The sequence below is a fragment of the Strix uralensis genome, chromosome 5, assembly GCF_047716275.1.
Source record: "Strix uralensis isolate ZFMK-TIS-50842 chromosome 5, bStrUra1, whole genome shotgun sequence".
NCBI classification, from domain to species: Eukaryota; Metazoa; Chordata; class Aves; order Strigiformes; family Strigidae; genus Strix; species Strix uralensis.
This window is the reverse complement of record NC_133976.1, coordinates 14315141-14338279: the sequence shown is the minus strand read 5'-3', so window position 1 is coordinate 14338279 and position 23139 is coordinate 14315141. Positions and strand designations below refer to the sequence as shown.

The following is a 23139-nucleotide window of genomic DNA, read 5'->3' as shown; positions in this document are numbered from 1 at the left end:
CCTTCCAACCCAAACCATTCTATGATTCTATGGTTAAAACCAGAGTTTTCAGTGTCGGGTTTTAGTAGTAGATATTAATCTGTGAGAGTGGTTTGTGATTTTGCCAGATGGACTCTGTTTGTCCTCTCAGTAAAATCCCAGTAGTTATTATTCAAAAGATGGGTCATTCATGTTATGATCTGCACGTTGGTCTGGAACCAGAAGCATTTGGACCTTACCCATAGAGTAAGAATGGCCCCTTTCTCCTGCTGCTTCTGGGGTAGCTTCTTTCACATCATCCAGTCTCTTCTCTGCCATCTGTTGCTATTGCCCCTTCCATTGTTGCAACTTATTTTGTCTAAATATCCATCAGGCAACCAAATTTATTGATGATTACATGATTTGACAAGGATAAAACCTACGGGGTTCTCATGTAGATAAAACAAATTTATTACAATCACAAGCAATATCCCTGCAGCTTATCAGTCTCCCCTAATATCTTTCTAATGGAACCCTATAGCAAGGACAAATGTGTGCATCTATTGTTTTTAATATAGTTAAAATATTACCGAAGAAATATTATTATTGGTATTCAACTATTCAGGACTTTTTGGTGAGGACAGAACCCGACTAATTCAGGGTGCAGATACATCACTTGGGTGATCTTCTTTCAGTATTATCCTCTTTGCCCCTATTTTATATCTTCCCCAAAAGGAAATAAAATACTAAACTTTCTGCTTTTACATGCACAAAGTTTTCATTGACAATTTTACCGTATAATCACTAAAACCAGTAACAAAAACTAATAATGTCTCCAAACTTGTTCAACACACTTTCCACCCTTGCAACTTTATTTTCTGGTTGAGTAATCAGCTCTGTCTTCACTTCAAATTTCTTCAGCTTTTTAAATCCACCAGACCATCAGCTGTAGTTAACTGAAGAGTAATTGTATCACCTGTGATGACTATATTTATACTGTCTTTTTTCTTTTTAAGTGGTGAAGAGCATGTGCAATGCACATACCAAGAACTTGCATGTGGCTTAGTTTATTTAAAGTCTGTTTTTAATGCTGACTGACTTCACAGCCCTCTGTAAGTGTAATGGAAAAAACTATTTAAAACATGCTATTGATTGCTTTTGATTAACATATGAGTAAGTGTCATTGATTTGGATGCAGACCTTTGACATAATGGTTCCAAAAGGGTTTTCATGTCATGTCCTGCCTCACCCTAAGACTTCACGTTAGTGAATCATTGACCCAGCAGTCTCTATTACTCTTCCTGAACTACCAAGGTTGCTAGGGTCTACATGAAAGCAGTTTTACTCAGCAAATCCATGAACTAAGTGTCTCAGTGATGTCTGAAGACAAAGCATGGATAGTCTTTATCACCTTCAGTAAAAAAAATGTAATTTTTTTTACAGGCTTAGGTTTTTTTCCTTCATTTTTGTAGTGGCAATTTGACTTTGTTACCAGTGTGAGTCTTGCAGAATTAAATTATAAAATACAATTCATTGCATAGATAATGGAAGTGCTTCTTTTTTTCCCTCATGCATATTCAAACTACAGATGATTAATAATAAAAATAATAATCAGAATTGTTGAACGTGCCTTTGGATTAATCCTTACCTGCCAAACTTCTATGCTTCAGAAAACACATTTATTTCCCTATTAACCTCAGCATATAAAAGACCATGATGGAAAAAAAAAATCTTAAAAAAATTATCTAATTACATAAATACTGCAGCTGATTCACTGATTCCCATGTATTTCTGTCGAGGAAATAGCAGTCTCTCTGGGCTGTCCTCTGGAGCAGCATCTGAAGGGCTCTGCAGAGCATTTGCGCAGCACTGATGCCTTCTCCTTCCATCCAGAAACATCCTGGCTCCACTTTAGCTCAGTCACGTGAACAACGATGACTGCATTTGGCCCCATGTAACAGTCTGAGGACACTTATCATTTATATTTTTGTCATGTTTTAGTTCAGTTCTGGTGGCAGCTGTTATATTGACAGTACTGCTTGTATGGCATCTATTTATCCTCTGCTTGGATTCAGACCACTCGATAGAAATTCACACATCCAAACATGTTTTGTTAAATAAGCCATAGCTTTGTCTGAGAGGAACCATTGCTGATCATTTTCTCTTAATTTCCATTTTTGTTTAGTCAGTTTTATGATTAGCAGAAGCTATCAGATGACTGACGAATGCTGTAATAGCCATTTCATGACGTAACACTGGGCTTGCGCTCAGCAGAATGGGACAGAGATGAGTAATTTCCTACAGAATTGCTATGAAAATTCATTCACATGTCTCTAGAGAAATACCAACGTGAAAAATAAGCCCCTTCTGAACTCAGCATGGAAAAGTATATGATCTTTTAAATCCCTCACTACTTTCTTAGCTCCACACAAAACCACTGATGCACTCATAGTACAAACTGTGGTGCCAAAAGTTTTGGGCATGTAGAGCTACATCCTGCACTTCAGTCACCTGCGTGGATGATTTTCTTCAGTCACCCAAATTTCTCCTGCTCTGATGTCTTCCAGGAAGCACCAGGTTTGCTGTGCAGGCCTGGCACATCATATGGTCATGCTGACAGTGGTACCAACAGGGAAGAGACTGGCCAGTTCTGCTGGTCTGGTGGCCACAGGACAGATGTGCATTAGGCAAATGTGCACTAGGCAAATGTGGACCACTTTTGGGCTGGCATGAGGTTCTAAAGGATTTCGTGTTAGAACCATGTCTGAATTGAGCTTAAATAGTTCATAAACCAAGTTTTTAAAACAGACAATTTAAAGCACTAATGTCCATGAGAAATGAAGATTATGAAATTAAGCTTGATTGTTGCTATGTTCAGATCCAGCCCCCTCTAAGCAATGAGAACAGAGCACTGAGTGTATCTGAACCCCCAGGTTATTTTGTCATAATTTCTTTCCTTTACATTTGGGAAAAGCTTGAGAATTCAAAATAATTCAGTGCCGAAATTGGTGTAATTCACCATTCTGCATTTCTTCTGCTTGCTTCATTTCCCATTTCCACCCGGATAAAACAATATTAAGGTTTTTGACTCGCCACCCAAATTGCCATTTGCTATTGCCTGACATGTAATCTACTAGTTTCACCTTCCTGGAAGAGAAGTCCTTTGTGTAGATGCATAGGTTATAAATTACATTTAATGTGAAAGAATAAGACAGGTGAGGAACATCATCTAGCACACTTCACCTAGCATGTGGAAATGTTAGGTGGTGTTTATTGATTTTGCTGAGTTATACAAGAAGGGCTGCCTAGATAATGCCTAGATTGAAACGAGGGTTTAAAGTTAATACCGTATTTGAAAGACATTTTAATGGCCTTGAGGTGAAATGATTTGTGTTGTTTTGGCTAGCCCAAGGTTACAATGAAATACTGTCTTTATTACTTCTGTAGGAGGACTTCTCTGCCACTGTTACGAATTAAAATGTGAGCGTTACAGATTTACTGTAAGGAGAAAAGCAGAAAAGATAAAGAGAGCCTCAGGATTCAGAGCCAGAGCAGGTGGCTGAGCCACCGCCTCACAGTTGAACACGGACCATCACGGAATTGGTTGCTGCAAATAATAAATGCTGGATTACAGACTCACTTTCATCTTAATCCTGCTCGTATCATTGTATGAGGATAACACTTTTGTATGATTAAAATTGTCCATTTTTGAATTAACTCAAACAACAAAGCATCTGTAGTTCCCGGGGGGAACAGAAAAGCCCCCAGCTCAACAAAATGCTCCTGGGTCTTTCTCCAGTGGGCAAGGGAGGGGATTTCCATGAAAGCAAAAGCAGATAAAAATAGAAAAGCCCATCAGGAATTGCAAAGAAAAAGCTTTTGCCAAACTAATTATTATCTACCCACATATAAAGGCAGGCAATCAGTTTTATAGGGTTTCAGAAAAGAGAGACACCTCATCTCAGGATTTGGCTTGAGAGATTTTCTTGGTGACAGGGAATTTCGCTAAAGCAGGCAAGGAAAGGACTTTCAAATCTTTATATTCAAGATACCTTCTTTGACACAGCAGTTCTTGGGACCGATGTGTTTTCTATTGCCTCTCTAGAATGGACTGGCTGTAGGGATCTAAATAAAACATCATTTACCTTCCTGCAGTACTTTAATACCCTTATCAGCATCTTATGGTGCTCATTTTCTTGATTATTGACCTCCGCAGCTGACCCAGGCTGCTAAACAGAATTAAACAAAACGTCTCTTTCTACTTATTGATACATATCAATGTATATTGAACTACTTTAAGTTTAAGATGCTATAATTTAAATTTTGCCCAGTTTCATTGAAAGGTCACCCTCTCATTTAGAGGATCTCCACATAATCTGACATTAAGCATTTAATGGCAATAATGTTGAAGCATACAATATGGGTATACCAGTAGAAAATGCTTGCTGGGCACAGGGCTTACTACTTGGTCAGACATTCAAGAACCACTGTAAGAGTATCTCTGGGGTGTTAACGATATTGTGGTTTCAGGAGCTGTAATTCTTGGCTGTTCATTACATCCAGGTCCTAACAAGTTCACTCACTTTGCCTTCAACAAGGTGCTCTATATGATGTTAGTGCACTTAAGAACATGGTTAAATTTAGAAGCATCATGTGATTATTTATTTGGCAACAGACACATTACCCAAGCACATACCTGCTGGATCTATCTCAGAAAGAGACACTATAAATAGCTGAGCATCTTTACATCAAAATAAATTGGAAACTGGCATAAGGGAAGTACAGCTTTCTGCCTGGCTTATTTTTCTCTCCTTAATGTTCTCAGCACAAAAAGCAATATGAGTTGTGATCTTGTTGGTTAGAACAAATTTGTGTAAACACAGGAAGCACATCATATCTCTGAACATAGATAGACTAAGAGGAAGTTGAGCCAGATAAGTATTTCCTCAGACTTGACTTCTCATTTCAAGGAAATTAGCTGCATTAATTAATGAAAAGTACATTTGCTGTTATTGGGAATCCTGGAAGGAGGTGGGTGGGAAGGGACCGTGGGAGGTCACCTGCTCTAGTGCTCCAACCAAGACCACCCTCTGGGAGAGGACAGCTCGCTCAAGGTCCTGTCCACTCAAGGCTTGGCCTCCTATTCATTTTTAGGACTTCATTTCTGAAGTCCTTCTGATTAATTTTTATCAAATGTATTTACTAATTATCCTTCTAATCATTTACAGTTTTACTTTGGAGGCTTTTAGCATCCTTGTCAACTCTTCATTTTTGCTTAGATGTAACTATCCAGCACCTCCAAAATGGAACAACAGCCTAAAGCTGCCAGTGGAACAAAAGTTAGCTGCTCTCTGAAACCTGTGGAAAAGAAATAGTTGACACTTTGCATTTCAAAATTCATAATTTTCACTAATGCTAGAGTAGATCTGATTTTTACCAGAGGCAAATACCATTGACATTTTTGCTTCCTAGTGTCAGGTATTTATTTCAGATTGTTTATCAGAACACATACAGGGTACAGATAGCCAAAATCCTCTTTTCACAAGGGAGAAAAAAGCAGCCAGCAATAAAAATATTTAATTCTTTCCATGAAAAGGTAGACTACAATTACAAAATAGAATACAGTTCTTACAGTTTTTAATTTGAAGATTTTTTACACTTAAAGTATTTATTTATACTCTGAAGTTGTTCTATAAACAAAGACAAATTTTAAAAAGATATTCTAAAGATCTAAAATGTGTCATAATTAAAAATCACACTTGTAATTAGATTTAAAGTTGTGGCCTCAAAGAAAAATTAAAATGCTCTTGCGACCTTCTCTAGAGGAAGTTTTCAGAGGTAGAATGGGATGAACAGGGAGTTGCACATTTTTGTACCAGTGCTCTGGTATATCCAGCATAAAATATTCCATCCTTTAACATGATTAAAATCATCTCATTCTTGATCAGAAGCCAATATAAACATATACCTAAAAAAACCTAGGATTCGTGAAGCATTCATTATACCAAACTGTATGGTTCGTTAATTTGGAAAGAACTATTAGCAAGCCAGCCAAATTTGACCATTAGTAATTTATAGTATCCAGTTTGGCTTAATTCAAGCGATATCAGCAAATCATAATCCTTAGCAAACACTAATCATTATTCATCACATTAACAAAATGAATAAAAGCAATCTTCTAGCATTAGATAAACAGGATTCTTTTCAGCTCCCTTTTGTTTTTCAGGCCACAGTCAGGACAAAATTCAAACCCTTTTACAAATTTTTCGTGTGAATTTTTCTTGTACAGTTCCATGGTAGACTCATTTGCCTTAAAGCCAGCATTAGATATCTCATCTGCTTATCCACGGAAGCACTTGCAGGAACTATCAAGAGGCTGTCAAGAGGCGGAGGACGTCACAGTCTATAAGGAGCAAAATATTGCTTCCCTTGCAGATGGCACCCAGTTTTATCTCAGCAAAACACCAGCTTCTAATCAATGTTGTTAAGAAATCTTAGCGACCAACAGCCGTATGACTCAGGTTTCTGTAAATCTGACACAGTTGGAGGCAAAGCCATAGTGAGAATTAATTTTGCCTGCCATTGTCAGCCTGGATACAAATAACTGAATACCTGGATACAAATACCTGATATGAAGTGCCCTCATCACATCTTTCCTGAAATACTATGCTCTTAGTACTTCTACCTACATGATATTTTAAAAAATAAAGTATGTAAAATATTCACTAGTACTTTAGATGGCATTGAAGGAAACCAAAATCAGCTTAACAAGACTTAGGAAAAAAAGGCAAAAAAGTCATGACTGTCTCAGTTGGACATGTTGCAGATGGTCAGTGCTAGTCAGGTCCTGGCTATGGGTTACCAATCCTCTGAAACAAGCAGCCAAGCAATTGAGAAGCATACTTCTTTTTCCCTTTTCTATTCTTTTCTATTTGGTTTAGGTAGAATTAACAAAGCAGCGGTCAGAAGCAGTTTAGCATTCCCATGCTCTGCCAGTCAAAACCCTCCCCTATTAGCATCAGTGTCTGGATTCAGCTTTGAGCAAATTTTATTTTATTAAAATTTGCCTTGAGGCAAAATCCAAGCACATAAAGCACAAGCCAAATAAATTAGCGTTTCAGAATATTCAGTATAGGAAATAACTGTTTTTATAACAGAAGCTGCTCATCGGTTTTGATAACAGACAAAATTGCTGTCTGAGCTTTAAATGTGTCATTTAAAATTAAATCCATGAAGGTTGTCTCTGCTTTAGCTTTTTTCCAAAAGTTTTAGAAGTCTGTGAACTTCAGCTAGAAGCCTATCAAAATAATCAAAATAACTCCAAAGGAGAAAAATACATTGTTCCCGAAACCCAAGGACAAGCTTGCATATACATATGTAAAGAAAAAAACGGGCTATTCTTGGGTGGGGGTGTGTGGTTTGGTGTGTGTCATCGTTTGTGTGTTGCCACCCTCCCCACATCCCCACATATACTGAAAGTATAATCCTAACTCTTTGTCAGATTTAGGTAGCAGTAACCTCACCAAGACATCAGGTTTGCTGTGACATACTCAGTTTAAGAAAAACAATGGTCTTTTTTCTAATGCAGTAACTTACCAATGTAGACTTCTTTATGGCAATTACTATGCATGTTTTATTACCCATTTTCATGACTAATTCAAACCCTGGGCATTCCTGAATTAAAACAAGCCTGTTCTAGTCTTATTCAAAAGGTTTTATGTCATCTTGTACAACTTTTTCTTTGGAGGATGGGAGGGTATGTAGATTTACAGTGTGACATCCTGCCCCTGCTGCTCTGCTAGAAGCTGACAAACTGTTTATTACTGTCGCTGGAAGCAGTGTGAAGGACACCTCCCTTCCCCAGCTGAATTTGCCCTCAGTTCCTGCTATGTTACTACTTGAATTTTGATAATCTGTTCACAAAGTCAGAGTATAGTTTTGCTGGTCAAGGTAGATGCAAACATCCAAACTGCAGATTTATACAAAATTATTTAAATAATCCTAATTTAGGATTACTGAAATGACAGTAATATGGAGAAATATTATTAAGTAATAGTAATATTGAAACTAATACTGAAAATTATATTGAAAGCCAGTGGCTTTCAGTACCATCTCAGTAAACTCTGTCCTGGAGTGCAGTTGTATGTTCACCTTCCTCCCTTGGGAAGATATAAGATATAAACACATCCATGTGCTTCTTGTATATTTAAAAAGGATGGTTCTAATCGCAAAGAATAATGCCTGAACCATGTTGATGATTTTTTCAAATGGACAAATTTCATTCTTTTTTTTGTCAGTTCGAGTTTTACAGAATTAGATACTTAAATGATAAATAATCTTGCTATCTTATGATTTTGAGTTGAAAGTGTAAAAACACATTTGTTGTCACAGCCAGTAACTGCTACTTACATTGACCTTGGTGAGTTTCCCAAAGTAATTTTAATACAACCTGTCCTGTTTATTAAAATAATAATAAGACCCATCACTTCTCTCTTTTCATTCTGTCTCTATTGCTCCCTTTCCAATAACACAAGTGAAATATGACATCTACCTTGCAAAGTCTTTTTCGGTGGCCCCATTTCTTTTAAGCAATAACTTTTATCTTCTTTGCATAGTTTGAGAGTGTTCAGATTTAACAGACAGCATTTTTCATATTGATTGTACTGACAGGTTGCTCTCACTTCCTATCATCTTTGCAGTATGGGTAGCAAATATGGCCTTCTCCCCCTTTTAAGGAGCATGTTTGGACGTGGCTTTGCTTAAGAGCGCTGTACCAAAAGTTGGTTGTAACACTAACTGAAATGGCACCATGTTATAAAGTCAATATTGCTGGTTATTTTTACTGTTTATAGTCCTTTAATTTCTGTCTAACAGAAGACTCAGTATGTTGCTCTTTTGCCTCACAGCCTCTGGCCAGCCAAAGTGGTTAAACTGGCTGAAGTTCACTGATTTTTGAACTGAATTCCCCTGAAATAAAATGAACGAGTGTGATTAAGGGTTGGAACTCCTAAACGCCACAGAAGTAGGAACTAACAGCAGATGTCACTCAGTAAAGTAGACCATCTCAGCAGATGGGCAAATATGAAACGCAAAGGCTTTTCCTGACATCATTTGGTTTTAATATGATAGAAATAAAATGCCTTGTCAGTAAAATATAACCAGACAGTTGCTTTGTAGTCATTTTGGGTACATGGTTGGTAATTCAAAATCCTGCTGCCTTTGCAATATTTATTATTCTGTGCCTCGTTACAGCAAGAATACGTGTCAGACCAGCTGAACGTCCCACACGCAGCTGTAGTGGCTCAGAAGTATCTGTTCCTCTATTTACAATTTAATATTAGTAAAAGATACAAGAAAGTAGCTTTGTGGGTCAGTTCCAGGATGCTAGTTGATGTATCAGGCAAAATTATACAGATGAGATTTCATCCCAGGTTTTAGGGTGGTTTTGCCCCTGCAGAGGTATGTGATGTGTATCTCAGAGTAGAAAAGCAGTTCTGTAGGGCTGAGAGCTGCGGATGTGAACTGCCTCAGGGGAGCTGGGGCTGCAAGCAGTGTACTTAATGACATATGTTCCCATTAAAACGAATAAGCTGTTCTCTTGTACGAGTGGTTAACACCTTTTTAATCAGGCCATTTATTTCATTACAAAAATAAGTACCCCGAGTTGGAAAATGACAGTATTTTATGGTCAACAGTTTCCAGATCTGGGTATATATATACATTTATACATATATAAAAATATATGTATATACACAACTTTCAGTGTGACTGAACGCATCTGAAGCACACATAAACATAACATACTACTCGTAGCACACATAATACATATTCTTACTGTGAGCAAAGCTGTTGTGCTCACTCAGTACTATCCTGATGCCATCAGAGGTGCTGATTTATTGAGAGCTGCTTCTCTTAAATGTAGAAGGTAGCTGATGTCCGCTGCTTTGAATCTCACATTTCAACATGCTTATGAAGTAAAAATTTTGATCTTTGGAGCACGGGTTAGGATTTGTCTGTTTCACTGGGTGTTGAATTTTCTGAGATAGATGAATTATCTTGTGTCTGAGGAAAAACAGTATTTTTAGCGTATTTAATTACCACTCAGCCTGTTTATCATGATTTCTAGGTTGAATTTTTCAATCCCAGTTTTTGTTATTTTGACTGTCCCCTTTATTAACTGTTAAACTCACCTTTTGTGACAACACCCAGAAGGCACCCTTTTATAAATCAAAAGTAAATATATTACCCTACCTTGCAGGGGTGCCATAAGGCTTAATTAGTTCATTTTTTGTAAAGTGTTCTGAGATTCCCAGATCAGCATCAAATGTTTATTATTAATTATAGGCTCTAGTGAGTATATTGGATGATTTCTTAATTTAATTCTCTTCAGGCATCCTTAAAATAACTAATTTTGTAATGTCTTTATTCTTTTAAATTCTTAAAGCACATTTGCTCTTGGCTCAAGTAATTCCATACACATTTTCTTATCACTTACAGTTTTAATTCTGGAATTTTTTTTATACGTAGTAATATGAAAAACAGGCTTTTGTTGTTTTCCTTATGAATTCTGCTATGTGGATTACTCTCTAATAAGAAGGTTTTGTTTAAACATTACACGGTGGGTCTTTTTCTGCAGTGGGGGGTGTTAAGTAATTTTCTTGGCTTCCCCTGGGAAATTTGCAGAGATTACATAGCACTGCTGTGATTTATCATTTCTACTTTATTTCTGACTCATAAAGCATGCATTATTTTGTGTTTACCTTCAGCAACAGATCACAGGAAATTTCATCATCAATCAAAGCGCTTTAAAATCGGGAAAAGTGATGGTGTGACAAAGGCACAGTCAGCAACTATGGTTATTGGAGGATCATTTATTGCTTCATTGTGTCGTAACACTTCTCATTTTATTGCTTTTCCCAGGATCAGGTTCATGTCGCTTTAGTTACTCAGATCCCAGCATCACCGTGTCCTACAGTAAGAACAGTTCTGCAGATTGGACTCAGCTGGAGAAAATTAGGTTTGTTACAGCTTTTTAATCACTTTCATGCTTTCCGGCTGAGCAGGTGGTGTTTAAACCTGGTTCTTTTAAAACTTGTTTCAATTGTTAACTTTTCAGTTCTCGCTTGTTCATACACGTTAAAAGATGAGGGTGAAATTATGGTCACTAAAGCTAATTGCAGAACTGCCACTGGGTTTGGTAAATGACAGTTTCATCCACTGATTATGTGGGAGGTAAGGAAGAGAATGACTTCAGAGTTAAATGCAACTCAAAAACCACCAGGGTCAGGTGCCTGAAAAAACAAAACTTTGATGGCTTTTGCATTTTAGAACCACTTTTAATGTCAGCAAGAGCCATAATTTACAGTGTTATAAGTTTCTACTTTGGTAGGATAAAATGTTCAGTAAAAATTGTTTCTAGTTTGATATGAGCATTTGGTTCCTAACACTCTTATAATAACAAGATTATGGTGAATTATGCCTTGTTTTTAAACAAACTGGTTTACATGAAAGTGAAAAGTATTATAAAAGGGGATTTAAAAATCTTTTATTGCATTGCACACACCTTTAGAGTCAGTGTCAGAGATGGATTTTTCTAAGAAAGCAGAACCAACATTTTATTAAATAATATTAGGAAAGGTATTTTGTGCATTGGCATATATACATAGTTATACAAGTACAACTGAGGAAGAAAAAATGCCGTTTATGTATAATGTCCTCATAGCATCTCAGTACGTCTTTCTGCATTACCTTAGTGTCTGTGCCACACAGGCAATTTGTTTGAGCCTATTTTCAGTCCATTGAGACAATTTGCAGAGCAAAAGGCTACTTAATTTCTGATGAGTAAGCAAAAGTCTAGCTGCAAGGCTGCGAATTTCAGTACCTCATCCTCCCACTCCTTGTGGGAGTGGGATTACAATTTCAATGACAAAGACACAAATTATGAATAATTTTAGTAAAAAAAATAGTGCTAATTCTTAGCTCAGAAGAATATAAAGCAAGAGTAACTTCACTGCAGCCACTGGAGTTGCCTCAGAGTAACCACTCAATACCATTTTTTTTTCTCAGATTGATGCAGAATTATGCACCTAGTCCATAACATCAGTTGAGTTACCCTCATAGTTCTGCAAGACAGGAAACTCAAGAGTTGTGATGGTGCAAACACAAGCCCTTGAAACCCAAATTTTTTTTTAAGTTAATGCATATACAGTTTGAGCTCTATTGTTTTAACTTTGACTGCTGGAGCCAGCAGTAGAAAATAGGTCAATGGAGCAATGTCGTGCAAAGTGAAGAGGATAAATTATGAAAGGATGCTCATTTCTCCTGTGGTCCGTGTGAATTACAGTGTTTATCTGAATGTGCTTCAGTGGCTTTCACTGCACTACGTGCAGCTCCAGGGAACGGTGGGAGAACTGGGGAGAGGTGGGACAGGACAGCTGTGAAGGCAAGGTGTTGTGTCAGTGTGTTGGTGTGTGTTGTGTTGGTGGAACTTCAGCTTTGGACTCCCAGGAGGAAGGGGAAGGATCTCTCAGGGAAGGCAGGTGCTGTGTGTGGGCTCAGGGAGAAGTGAGGACAACATCTCAGAGCAGTGTGGCAGTCATGGGTGATAGACATAATGTTTAGCAAGTGCAGGGTGATTTGTGGGGGCAGATTCTGGGTGTGAATATGGGACAAATACAGTTGCTTTTCAACATTTCACTACACTCTAATGCTTTGCTTTACAAAGAGAAATTCCTCTATTTCCTACTACCTAAGCAAGCTATTGGTGCCTTTTTCCCCTAAAAGCTCTGGGTTATCTCTGACAAACTATTCAAACACCAAAGCATTGCTACCAAGGCAGAGGCATGGTTGAGCAGCTGAGATCTTGCAAACCCCAATTTTGTAACTCCTTGCAGCCTGAGGTTTGAATGTAGCTATTTCCCTTGCTGGGTGATTAATAAAACAAAAATAATAATTCTCAGCATTCTTTCTTGCATACATTGCTCGGTTCTTTCAGTGCCACTAGCAGTGTAAAGACATTCACCCAGAGCTCGGGGTGAACTTCAGTCCTTTCACAGCTCTGAAGACAGCTCTGGGAAGCAGAGCTCAAGGCTCTGATCATTGCCTAATACTCCAGGTCTGCCCCTCCTCCCCACATTTTCCATTTTCAGCAGTAAGAGCAATGGCAAATAAGTGTTTCTTCTGTATTCTGTATATTCATTCTATGATTCTATTGTTCTTGAAGCATAACATGGAAAGAAAGGCAACCTGGCCTTCCCCATCCACAGAATTATCCTGACAGCAGGGGTGTGGGATTGGAAGGATAGGTTTGTCAGACAAAATTCCCAGTTTTTGCCTCTGGCTGTTCTGCTCCATCCAGATCTATGAGGGACTGAGGCACCAGAAGTCAGGAGATTCTTTTGGTGAAAGCTCATGCACAAATCACATTTTGGGAAAACTGTTTTTGTAAAGTACTTCCTTAACATTTCCTTTTGGCCAGACCTGCAAAATACCTGACAATTCCCAGTCACCTGGGAGCTGTGACCAGCATCAAGTATGAATGTTGCCCCGCTCTTTCTTCCTGCTCTCCAAACATCTGCATGCAACTAAGCACTGCAGAGCCACTCGCTCACTCCTCCCCTCGCCAGTGAGATGAGGAGGAGAGTCAGAAAAAAAGTAAAACTCATCAGTTGAGTTAAAAACAGTTTAATAACTGAAATAAAATATACTACTAGTACTACTATTACTACTAGTAATGAAAAGGAAGATAACAAAAAGAGAGAGCAATAAAACCCAAGAAAAACAAGTGATGCACAACACAATTTCTCACCACCTGCTGACCAATGCCCAGCCAGTTCCCAAGCAGCAATTGGCCCCCCCGTGGCCAACTTCCTCCAGTTTATATACCAAGCACTATGGCCTATAGTATGGAATATCCTTTTGGCTAGTTCAGGTCAGCTGTCCTGGCCATGCTCCCTCCCAGCTTCTTGTATACCTGCTCACTGGCAGACCATGGGAAACCGAAAAATCCTTAAGTGCTACTTAGCAACAACTAAACCATCAGTCTGTTATCAGCATTATTCTTGTTCTAAATCCAAAATACAGCACTGTACCAGCTACTAGGAAGAAAATTAAATCTGTCCCAGCTGAAAGCAGACAATCTGTTATTTATTGACTTAGCTTGCACTTTGTTTGAAGCAAGGCTGTCTGTTTGGGCTGTATGTGCACTGCCTGGGACGGTGGGACTCTCAGGGCAGGTGTTTTCTGATCTCCTTAGATTTATCAGCATACAAGGGACATCAACACAGCGGTGTCACTCCTAGTAAACATATTAAATGAGGGAAAAATGTTGCTGGCTATGGCTTAAATTTGGTCTAATTCCATATCATTGTTTTTCAGTGCCCCTTCCAATGTTAGCACAATCATCCACATCTTGTACCTTCCTGAAGATGCTAAAGGGGAGAACATTCATTTTCAGTGGAAACAGGATTATGTTCATGCTGGTGATGTATATGAAGCCTGTTGGGCATTGGACAACATCCTGATCATAAATGCTGCTCACAGAAAAGTTGTGTTAGAAGATAATCTTGATCCTGTGGATACTGGCAACTGGCTTTTCTTTCCTGGAGCCACAGTTAAGGTTAGTCTGATTTTCTATGGCTTAATGTTTTTATTACTCTTGTATGTAGAAGATGACAGTAACATCTAACCAAACTCTGAACATACAAAGTTGTTTAGGCCACTCCACTTGCTTCTAGAATTGGGCTCTTTTTTACTTTGTTTTTACCTTTTCTCTGTCCCATCGGGACTTTCTAGAACAATGCAACTTCTCTGCCATGACCAAAACCAAATGACAGTTCATACTGTCATGTCAAAGATCATGTAACAGAAAATGGGAAACAGCTTCCTTTTAGAAAAACAGTGCAATATTTCTGAAACAAATTCAAGCCTCTCTGTTGGATATTTTGAAATCTACCTGTTTGTTTATCTTGGTGTTGTTCAGCTATCACTACTCGCTTCATCACAAACCATCACAGAAAACTGTGGTTTCCCACTTTTTCTGACTGTGAATATCACATCTCTCTTGCATTCAGGTAGTGACTGCTCCTTAAAAGTCTCTTTTTCATTAAGACCCTGTTTTGATGCATGAGATCCAGTAAGAACACACAACCTTGGGAAAAACTCTAAGGAGCCCTGCAAGATCTCTGTGCATAAAGTTCCTTAAATTGCAGAGTTGTTCAACATCTGGAAGTCAGTTGGATTCTTGCTTTCTATGTTTCCAAGCAGCCAGAAGTTGGACAGCAGATGGCTTTCTGTTTCCATCCTACTTTTCATTCACAAAAAAGGCAGGTTTGATGTTGGGGTTCATTTATGATGCTGGTAATGGTTTTGGCAATTGAACGGGAAACAGATGTCAAATCCTGAGGGAAGTAAGAGGTTGGTTATGGCCTCATCCTTTTCCCACAGAACCTGATATGAATGGCCTCAGATTAAACTTTTTAGAAATAAATACTCCCATAATCTACTCATAGTACCTGCATATTGACTTTATTTTATTTCACTAAGACCATTTAAACTACAATGACAAAGTTTTTATATGAGATTTTAAAATCAAATAATGTTCTGCATATTTAATGAAGCAATTTTCTGTGATCAGTTCACATTTGTTGTGTTGTCAGTCTTATCTCAGGATCTCAAAATCCAGCCCACACATGTGAATGTGTGAAAGCAAATCAAGGACTAATGTGCAATAGGCGCAGTTACTTCTCAGCTGGCCAAGCCTAAACACTGCTGGCTCCTTCTGAAACATGCACAAACAGCATCTAAACTTTAGCAAGTAAACCTCTTTTTTCCTTTTTTCTTTTTCTTCTTTTCTTTTTTTTTTTTAGTTAAACTCAGCCAGTTTGTGTCAATACAGAACTATGGTTACATGTAAGATGAGAGACCTGAACACAGAGATCACTTAGTGCTTCTGGACAGAAAACCCATTTAAGCTCAAAATATATGAGACACTAGTGAGGATTCACCAACCTGCCATTCCTCCAAGGTCATCTTCTGTTTTAGGGACAAGTGAAATGTGTGTCGGTTCCCAGCTGACGCTTGGCTGTGTACAGACATTTACACCGGGTTAAAGCAATGTGTAAGGCTGTGGTGTAGCCACACTGGATTAAGGATACATGTGACACAAGGCACTTATTCTTCCTGGGACTCTGTAGTTATTTCAAACATTTTTAATGTATCATCTAGATTGTCACCAGAGCATTCCTGTACTCAAATTTAATTTTTAAGGTTTTTGCTCCAGTTTTCCTCAAATTTTCAGGAACAATCTTGCCAAAAAAGATTTGAAGAGATTTTGCAATGTGAATTTCATGCTATGTCAAAAGTAAAACTCTAAGTTGGGTCCAGATTTACATCAGATTCAGCATAGACCCTGTCATAGCATTATAAAACCAAGAACAATTTTTTTGACAAAGCTTTTGTGCTTTTCAGGATTGGAACATCGTATAAAACTTTACAAAGACTTCTAATATTTTCTTGAAAACACTTAGCATAGCTTCAATCTCAGTTCATCACAAACACACTATTTTGTATAAATAGTATAAAAAGTGAGAATCTTTTTACATTGTGCTAATGTCATTACATCACATTTTAGATGTAACCGCACCAGTCACCTCTGTTTCAAGCAGCATTTCACAGCTGTCAGATAACTTCTTCTGGGAGGAGAGAGTTTGCCCAGGTGGATGCAAACTCTGCTGTGTCAGTTGCTATCAAGGCCAGAGAATGGTCCCTGGCCCAATCCAGTTACTGTCATGGTCCTAGCATGTTAGACCTGCCCTCCCCACCCATCCCTTCAGACATCCCAAACCTTTTAAGGGAATTCTCATTAAATACCATTCTGTTGCCTTAGTGGGCTACTCAGTTAGTAAAGATAGGCATTAAGAGATGGTTTGTTGGTTGTTTAGAACAAATGTTGCTGTTGCTCATGTAGTCAGATGTGGTTCAGCAAGTTCTTTACCAATAGTTTCTCAGGAGGTGGCTTTTGGAATTACTTGTTATACCTGGTACATGCTCTTGCTGGATACTTATCAAGTTGCAAAGAAAGTCTATTTTTTCTCTAGAAGGTCTACTTTGGTAGTAGTTGAGATCTACTAAAAATAAAATAGCAAACATTACAAATCCAGGAGTTTTTCTAGTAAAACTGCTCAAATTAATAACTGCCTAGGCTAATAAAGTAAAAAGACAGCTGAAACAAAGAAAAGTACTACCATGAAGACTGTTGTCTGGTTTCTGGATTAGGTTTTGTGATGTATTCAGTCACTGGAGTGGACAGTGCAAGCATTAATGGTAATTATGCACCAGTGTGTTCACACCAGTTTGATGGATTTGGACAGTGTGTTCTCAATAAGCACTTGTGGGAACTTGCCTGTGCCCAGCCTGGGAAGAGGTTTCTCCTCCTCCCCCAGTCTTGAGCTTGGACCAGGAATTTCATTACATTTCTTGCTGCGCTCAGGAACGGTTGCTACTCGTTTGAAAGCACATGGCTGGTTGCAGACGCAGCTGGAACTGGCTACTGAGATAGGAAGCAAGCTGAGAGATAAGCCACGGAATTTGTGTGTTTCAGTTCCAAAGAAGACAGCAAAAGACAAGAAAGATGCTGTTAGCAAGGCCAAGCAACCCTTAGGAGATTAATTGCATCCACTGGAACATATTTATCTGTGTTGAACTGTGTGGAAGGGTGTTGAACAGGATAAATTCCTGACTGCATTTCAATATTTTCAGTGACAGCTCTGAGTGTGAGCACGACCTTGCAACTGAGCATGGTTAGGATGTTGCACTAGTGGCTGAGACTGCTGAAATGCATGAAGCAGTGCTATACTCTGATAACTGTTAAAGGTCTGTGAATCTCAAGACTTCATAGGTAATTGGGGGAAAACATGAAATCTTCTTCCTTCAGTAATGTTTCTTAGATCTCTACTCCTATAGAACTGGACACTTCATGTATCTTGTATATTTGACCAGAAATTGTTGTATTTTGAGGTACAACATTTGCCAAGTTTTTCAGCTTTCTCTGATTGCTCTGGTCCAAGGTTGGATGTGCAAGCTCAAAAACTGAGGTTGAGAAAGGGGGACAATCTCAGCAGTCTTATAGTTCATGTCTCTGCAGTGCTCTGATACATAAAAATAACATTGAGACTGAACCACCTGACTCTGGAATTTTTCCACATCTGGGAAAAAGCAGTACAGATCATTACAAACACTAGAGCAGTGATATATTTGGTCATGATGTGTTAACCCCGTGGCACTTCTCACCTCTGTGAAGAGCCAAGTTACAGAATTGCTGTCTCACAGTAGTTACAGCTGCTTTTCATTGGTGGCTGAAGGTTGTAGTCCAGTTGTTCAGCTTAGTTTGTTTGGTCTGCAGGACCTGGGGACTACACTTGAGGTTGCCTGTGAGCATGCAGCCTGGCATAGCATGGGATGGGGCAAGGCGGGAAGGGTTTAGGACCAGGGAATGGTACCTGATGCATGTTATTCACTACTGTGGACATGACCAATAAATCCTGAAAACGTGCCAATCCCAACATCCTGATACAGTGAGCTCTTTAAGTAACAGGTCATCACCATTCAGCTCATTTTAATTTCCCATAAATGCATGCCAGTTTAGCAGAAGAGAAAGCTGCATAAGAAGAGAATGGGAGAACTGAATGCTCACACTTGCAAAAATATGCTGAAAATGTGTCTGTAAAACTCCATGATCTTTCACCACACCCTGAGCAGAACAGGGCTACGCACATCCTAGATCTGTTAGTCCTTCCTGAACCTGTGTGTTGTGTGTCAGTGAGCAGAGAAGACATGAATGCAGGCCTAGGATTTTGGCAAAAAGAAAGGCTGATTAAGCTATTCCACCCCCCCAGTTCCAGAGTGGATTTCCAAATCTCTGAATACTCTGTTAATTAAAAGGAATGCTATTAGATAGTTTTCTTTCAAAACAAACATCCTGATATTCCATATATATCTTTGTTGGGTTTAATTGTTTGTGCTGAAATGAACAAGATTTTTTTTCATTTTTTGGTTTTAAAGTCTTGTTTAAAAAAGGGTTGAGGTACCCACTGGCTGAATCAGGTCAAACATATTTGTTTGTAGGAGGAAAGGTGATGCTCTAGGTATGCCAGTGTGAAAATGACAGATTGAAATTGCTATGACCTTATATTGGACAAAATTACACAGATATAGATGCTTCTGACAAGACTTTTTTGTTTTTTGAATAAGATATAGCAAGGCAGCATTTGGTCTGTGGGCCAAACCTAGCTTTCTAGCCAGCTGCTTTGCCTCGCAGGAGTCTTTGTCCACCATATCCTCCTGGGAAGAGGAGAGCAGGCTTCCTGCTGCACCTCATCTGAGAGCCATTCCTGCTTCTCTGTGGGTGGAAGGAGGAGTGTGAGAGGGGAGGAGAGGTGAAGAAAGCAGAGCAGGGTGCACAAAACCTGTCGACCGGCTCTCTTTAGTGAGAGTGTGGGCACTGAGCTGCACTCATGAGAAGGCATCTGTATATTCATAGGTTTGGGTCTAGCCCATGCATGGAATTGCTCTTGCTTTTTTTGTTAACAGTCACACTTTTAATTAAACTGATAGTACTTAGATATAAGGCCTAGGGGTTCATTGGAACTGATAGGTGGTTGACTATGGTGCTGTGAGTGTTTGGGCAGCTGAGAATCACTGTCAGGCAGCAGTGCTGAACCTGCATCTTTCTCCATGCCAGTTCCCTGTGGCTCGGAAGTGTTGTGGGGGGTGGCAGGGAGCCAGCATTAGCTCTGAGCTGGCGTCAAAGCACCAGGGGTCTTTCCTGCCTCCTAGAAGGAAAGAATTCGGTCTTTGCAAGTCACTGTGAGATGCACATTAGTAAAAACAATGTGAATTGACCCATTAGAAGCTGAAGAGTAGAAACAACTTTGACTGACTCTTTCTGACTCTAATTTTACAGTGGTGTAAATACACATCATTACTTTCAGAAGAACAGATGAGGTTTAATCATGCTCACTGCAGAGTGCTAGAAACATCAATAGCTCCCAATAACATAGAGGAATAGTTCAGTTCATGACAGTTAAATGACTCATTAGGGAAATCAGTCATTGCCAGAATGACCAGTGTAGTGCAAACATCATGAAATGTCCTAGAAAACTAAGAACCATACAAATCATACAAATCACTCATAAACAAAGTGTTTTGAGCACCAGTCTTTGAATAACAGTCTATAATTGGAAATGTGTGAAAACACACTTTATAAGCTGTTTGTTACTACATCACAGGACAAGTTTCATGTCATTGTTTTGGAAAGGGAAGGTGCACTATAACCCCCTGTGCACCTGGCCTGCTTGTGCAGCCAAAGTTTTCGTTCTGTATTCTGCATTAAATGATGTAAAAATGCAGCATGTGGGAAAGATTAAAGCCCTGTTTGTCTCATGGGAAAGTATTCTAATCACGTTGTGGTTTTTCCTTTGGTTAAAGACGGGACTTCAGGCCAGAAGTGTTATCAACGGAATCCACAGAATTTAGAATCTTTCCTAAATTCTGTCATTGTACCTTTGCTGGCTAAGATATTGCATACAGAGTATGATTTTATCAAGACCAAATCTATTCTTGTACCTGCTATCAGATCAAAATCAAAAAAATTTTAAAACCTGCGTGACACATTCCCAGAAAGACACAATATCTAATTTATGGCTCCATTGACAATGCTGCTTTAATTAATTTTCTTCATCTTTTTTCTTGTTCCTCTGCTTCTCATATCTCATCTGTTTGCATTGCCTAGATTTTAATTAAAAAAACCTCTCCTCTCTAAGGAGCAATCTGAAGTGGCAAAAATAATCACTTAAAATATTACAGTCATTAAAAAATTGGCTGCGGTCAAAGCCATGCATTTTCAATTTGCCGACAAACGATATTTTCGTTTCCTTTTAAAGTGCATTTTGTATTTGAATAGCATACGCCAGCCAGCCTGGCTATCAGAGATGCTCTTCCAGCTGGGTGGGCTGCGTGACAACTCCTTAATGGGGGAAATTGATGGCCCTCTGCTCGTGTAGAGGTGAAGGCATACTGGGCAGATTTCTTTCCATCTGCCATCAGCCCTTTGCAAGCTGGCACTGCCCAAATGCCCAACACATTCATTCCAATGCAAGAAATGTCGCCAAAAAATAAATTGTGAGGCTACAGCTGTCTGCAAGAATCATCGGGGCCATTAGGCCCAGGAGAGATAATATGAAGAGGTGCATCAGTGTTCGTCTCTGATAAAAACCTAATTAAATGATGGTAAAGATGACTGTGGATACTTTAAAGCCACAGAGGTGAACAACATTTTCATGGGAGTGTGGGGATGAACCTCGGGAAGATGATATGCAGCACCTCAGCCAAAAATCTGTTACACTGAGGAATTTCACACTAGTGTTTCCTGTTGATGCTTCTCCAAATGGCACAGTTGTATCATTTAGTTGCCCTCTGTTCTGCTGTCCAAGTAAAGAAATCCCATACTGTAAAGCCAAGAGGTATTTATTGATTCACAAGTTTGACTTGAACAACTGGGACAGAAGCTGGTTTGGATGAACTTCAGTGTTTCTGTTTATATAGCCAATCTTTGTCTTTTGAGCTTCTAAAAATTTTCAGGGCTGTGTCCTTAGCTGCAACAGTGGCATAAGATGATCTGGTTGAGGCTTGTACTGCTTCACACGGCAGGATGAACAGAACTCCAGGGGTCCCTCCCAGCCAAGAGGTCACACTGAAGGTAGCAGGTGTCTCCTTACATGGTGCTCTCATGCAAATCTTTAAAAATATGGAGATTGTTCAGGCATGCTACATGACGCAGGATCCCAGATCTTACTTGGGGCTCATAAGCCATTTAGATGCTACAGAAAGTTGGTCAGTATTTATTTATGAAAACATAAATAGGTCCAGTTGGAAAGTACCTGCTTCACCAAATCTGATTTCCCTGCTTTTGCTGACCAGTGTTTTTTGAGCAGTCCTAACTGAAACCCTTCTGCATCTCAGATGATCAAGAGGCTTTCCTAAAAGCACTTACTAAAAAAAAAGGTGAAAGCTGTAGGTAGAACATGTAAAATGTAAAGACTATATAGTAGGATAAAGAGGGTGACAGATCCTTGACAAAAGTTTGCTTTTGAAACCATGCACTACTCTCTCCTATAGTCTGTATCTTCAAATCATTAGCTAATGCTCTCATAATATACAACAAAAAGCTCAACTTAATTAGTAAGACTTGGTGGCTCTCACAGACAACTTGACTAAGAACTGTACTCATAGACTAGAAATATTCATAGTTAACAGAAATTTTAGCATGAAAATGTATTTTTTGTAGTAGTGATACCATTGTAGCATCAAAGAGCCCTGAACAAGGAAGGTACCACTGCTGCCTATTCAGTTGCAAACCAAAAGGTAGCCTGTGTCCCAGGAAATCACCATCCATTTATAAAACAGGTGATAAGCTGGGAGTGGGGAGATATCAGAGTAAAAGGAAATATTGTAAGTGGGGAGAGTGCTCATCCTTGTAAGCAGTGCATTTTTCAGTGTAATCAGTAAAAAGACTTGTTGAGGAAAGCACTAAGAAATTGTTTGGAGGACAACATGTGTGGGGAATTTGCCAAGCATGATGGGCAGAATGGGCAAGGGCATGCAAGTTTGGTCATCTCACCAGCAGACGTAGTGGCAAGCATTGGCAGACAAGGAAAAGTGAGCCATGATTTGGTGCATATGGGAGATGGTGGAGGCAGGTGAGGATGAGCCATGTAGGGCCTTGAAAGTAGGGAAGAAGCAGTGGTACCATAGCTATCCAGTAGACAAACTTGAGAAACACAGAAAATTCAGAGTAAAGATTAGATTGAAAGCAAATCCAAGCATGCTGAGATATGGGAATGCATCCAGCCAATTTTCATTTTGCCCTATTCATGCAAAGCAATAGCTTAACAATTGCAGCTAGTGAATAATAGTATTGGTAGTGCCAGATTAAATTAAACTGGTTTTTTTCCCCTTGGGAGGACCACAGTCCCTGAACAGAACTTGGCTTCTTTCCATCTGGCAACAGGCAGGGGTTGTTTATTTAGGAATACAACAGTTTACTTATGGCAGGCTGATAGTCCCACTCCGGTTGCAAACAATAGGAAATAGCTACTGTTGTGAAGTGGCTCCATTCAAGTGCCT

General features: G+C 39.0%; 1 protein-coding gene across 2 annotated transcripts in view; it reads left to right on the top strand.

Annotated features, from left to right (window-relative positions):
- RELN (reelin) overlaps window positions 1-23139 on the top strand; it is a 295992-nt gene that overhangs the window by 151999 nt on the left and 120854 nt on the right. For both annotated transcript variants that reach the window (XM_074869921.1, XM_074869920.1), the window contains exons 9-10: window positions 10879-10975; window positions 14335-14575. In XM_074869921.1, the coding sequence (XP_074726022.1) occupies window positions 10879-10975; window positions 14335-14575 (338 nt within the window). The remainder of the gene's footprint in view (window positions 1-10878; window positions 10976-14334; window positions 14576-23139) is intronic.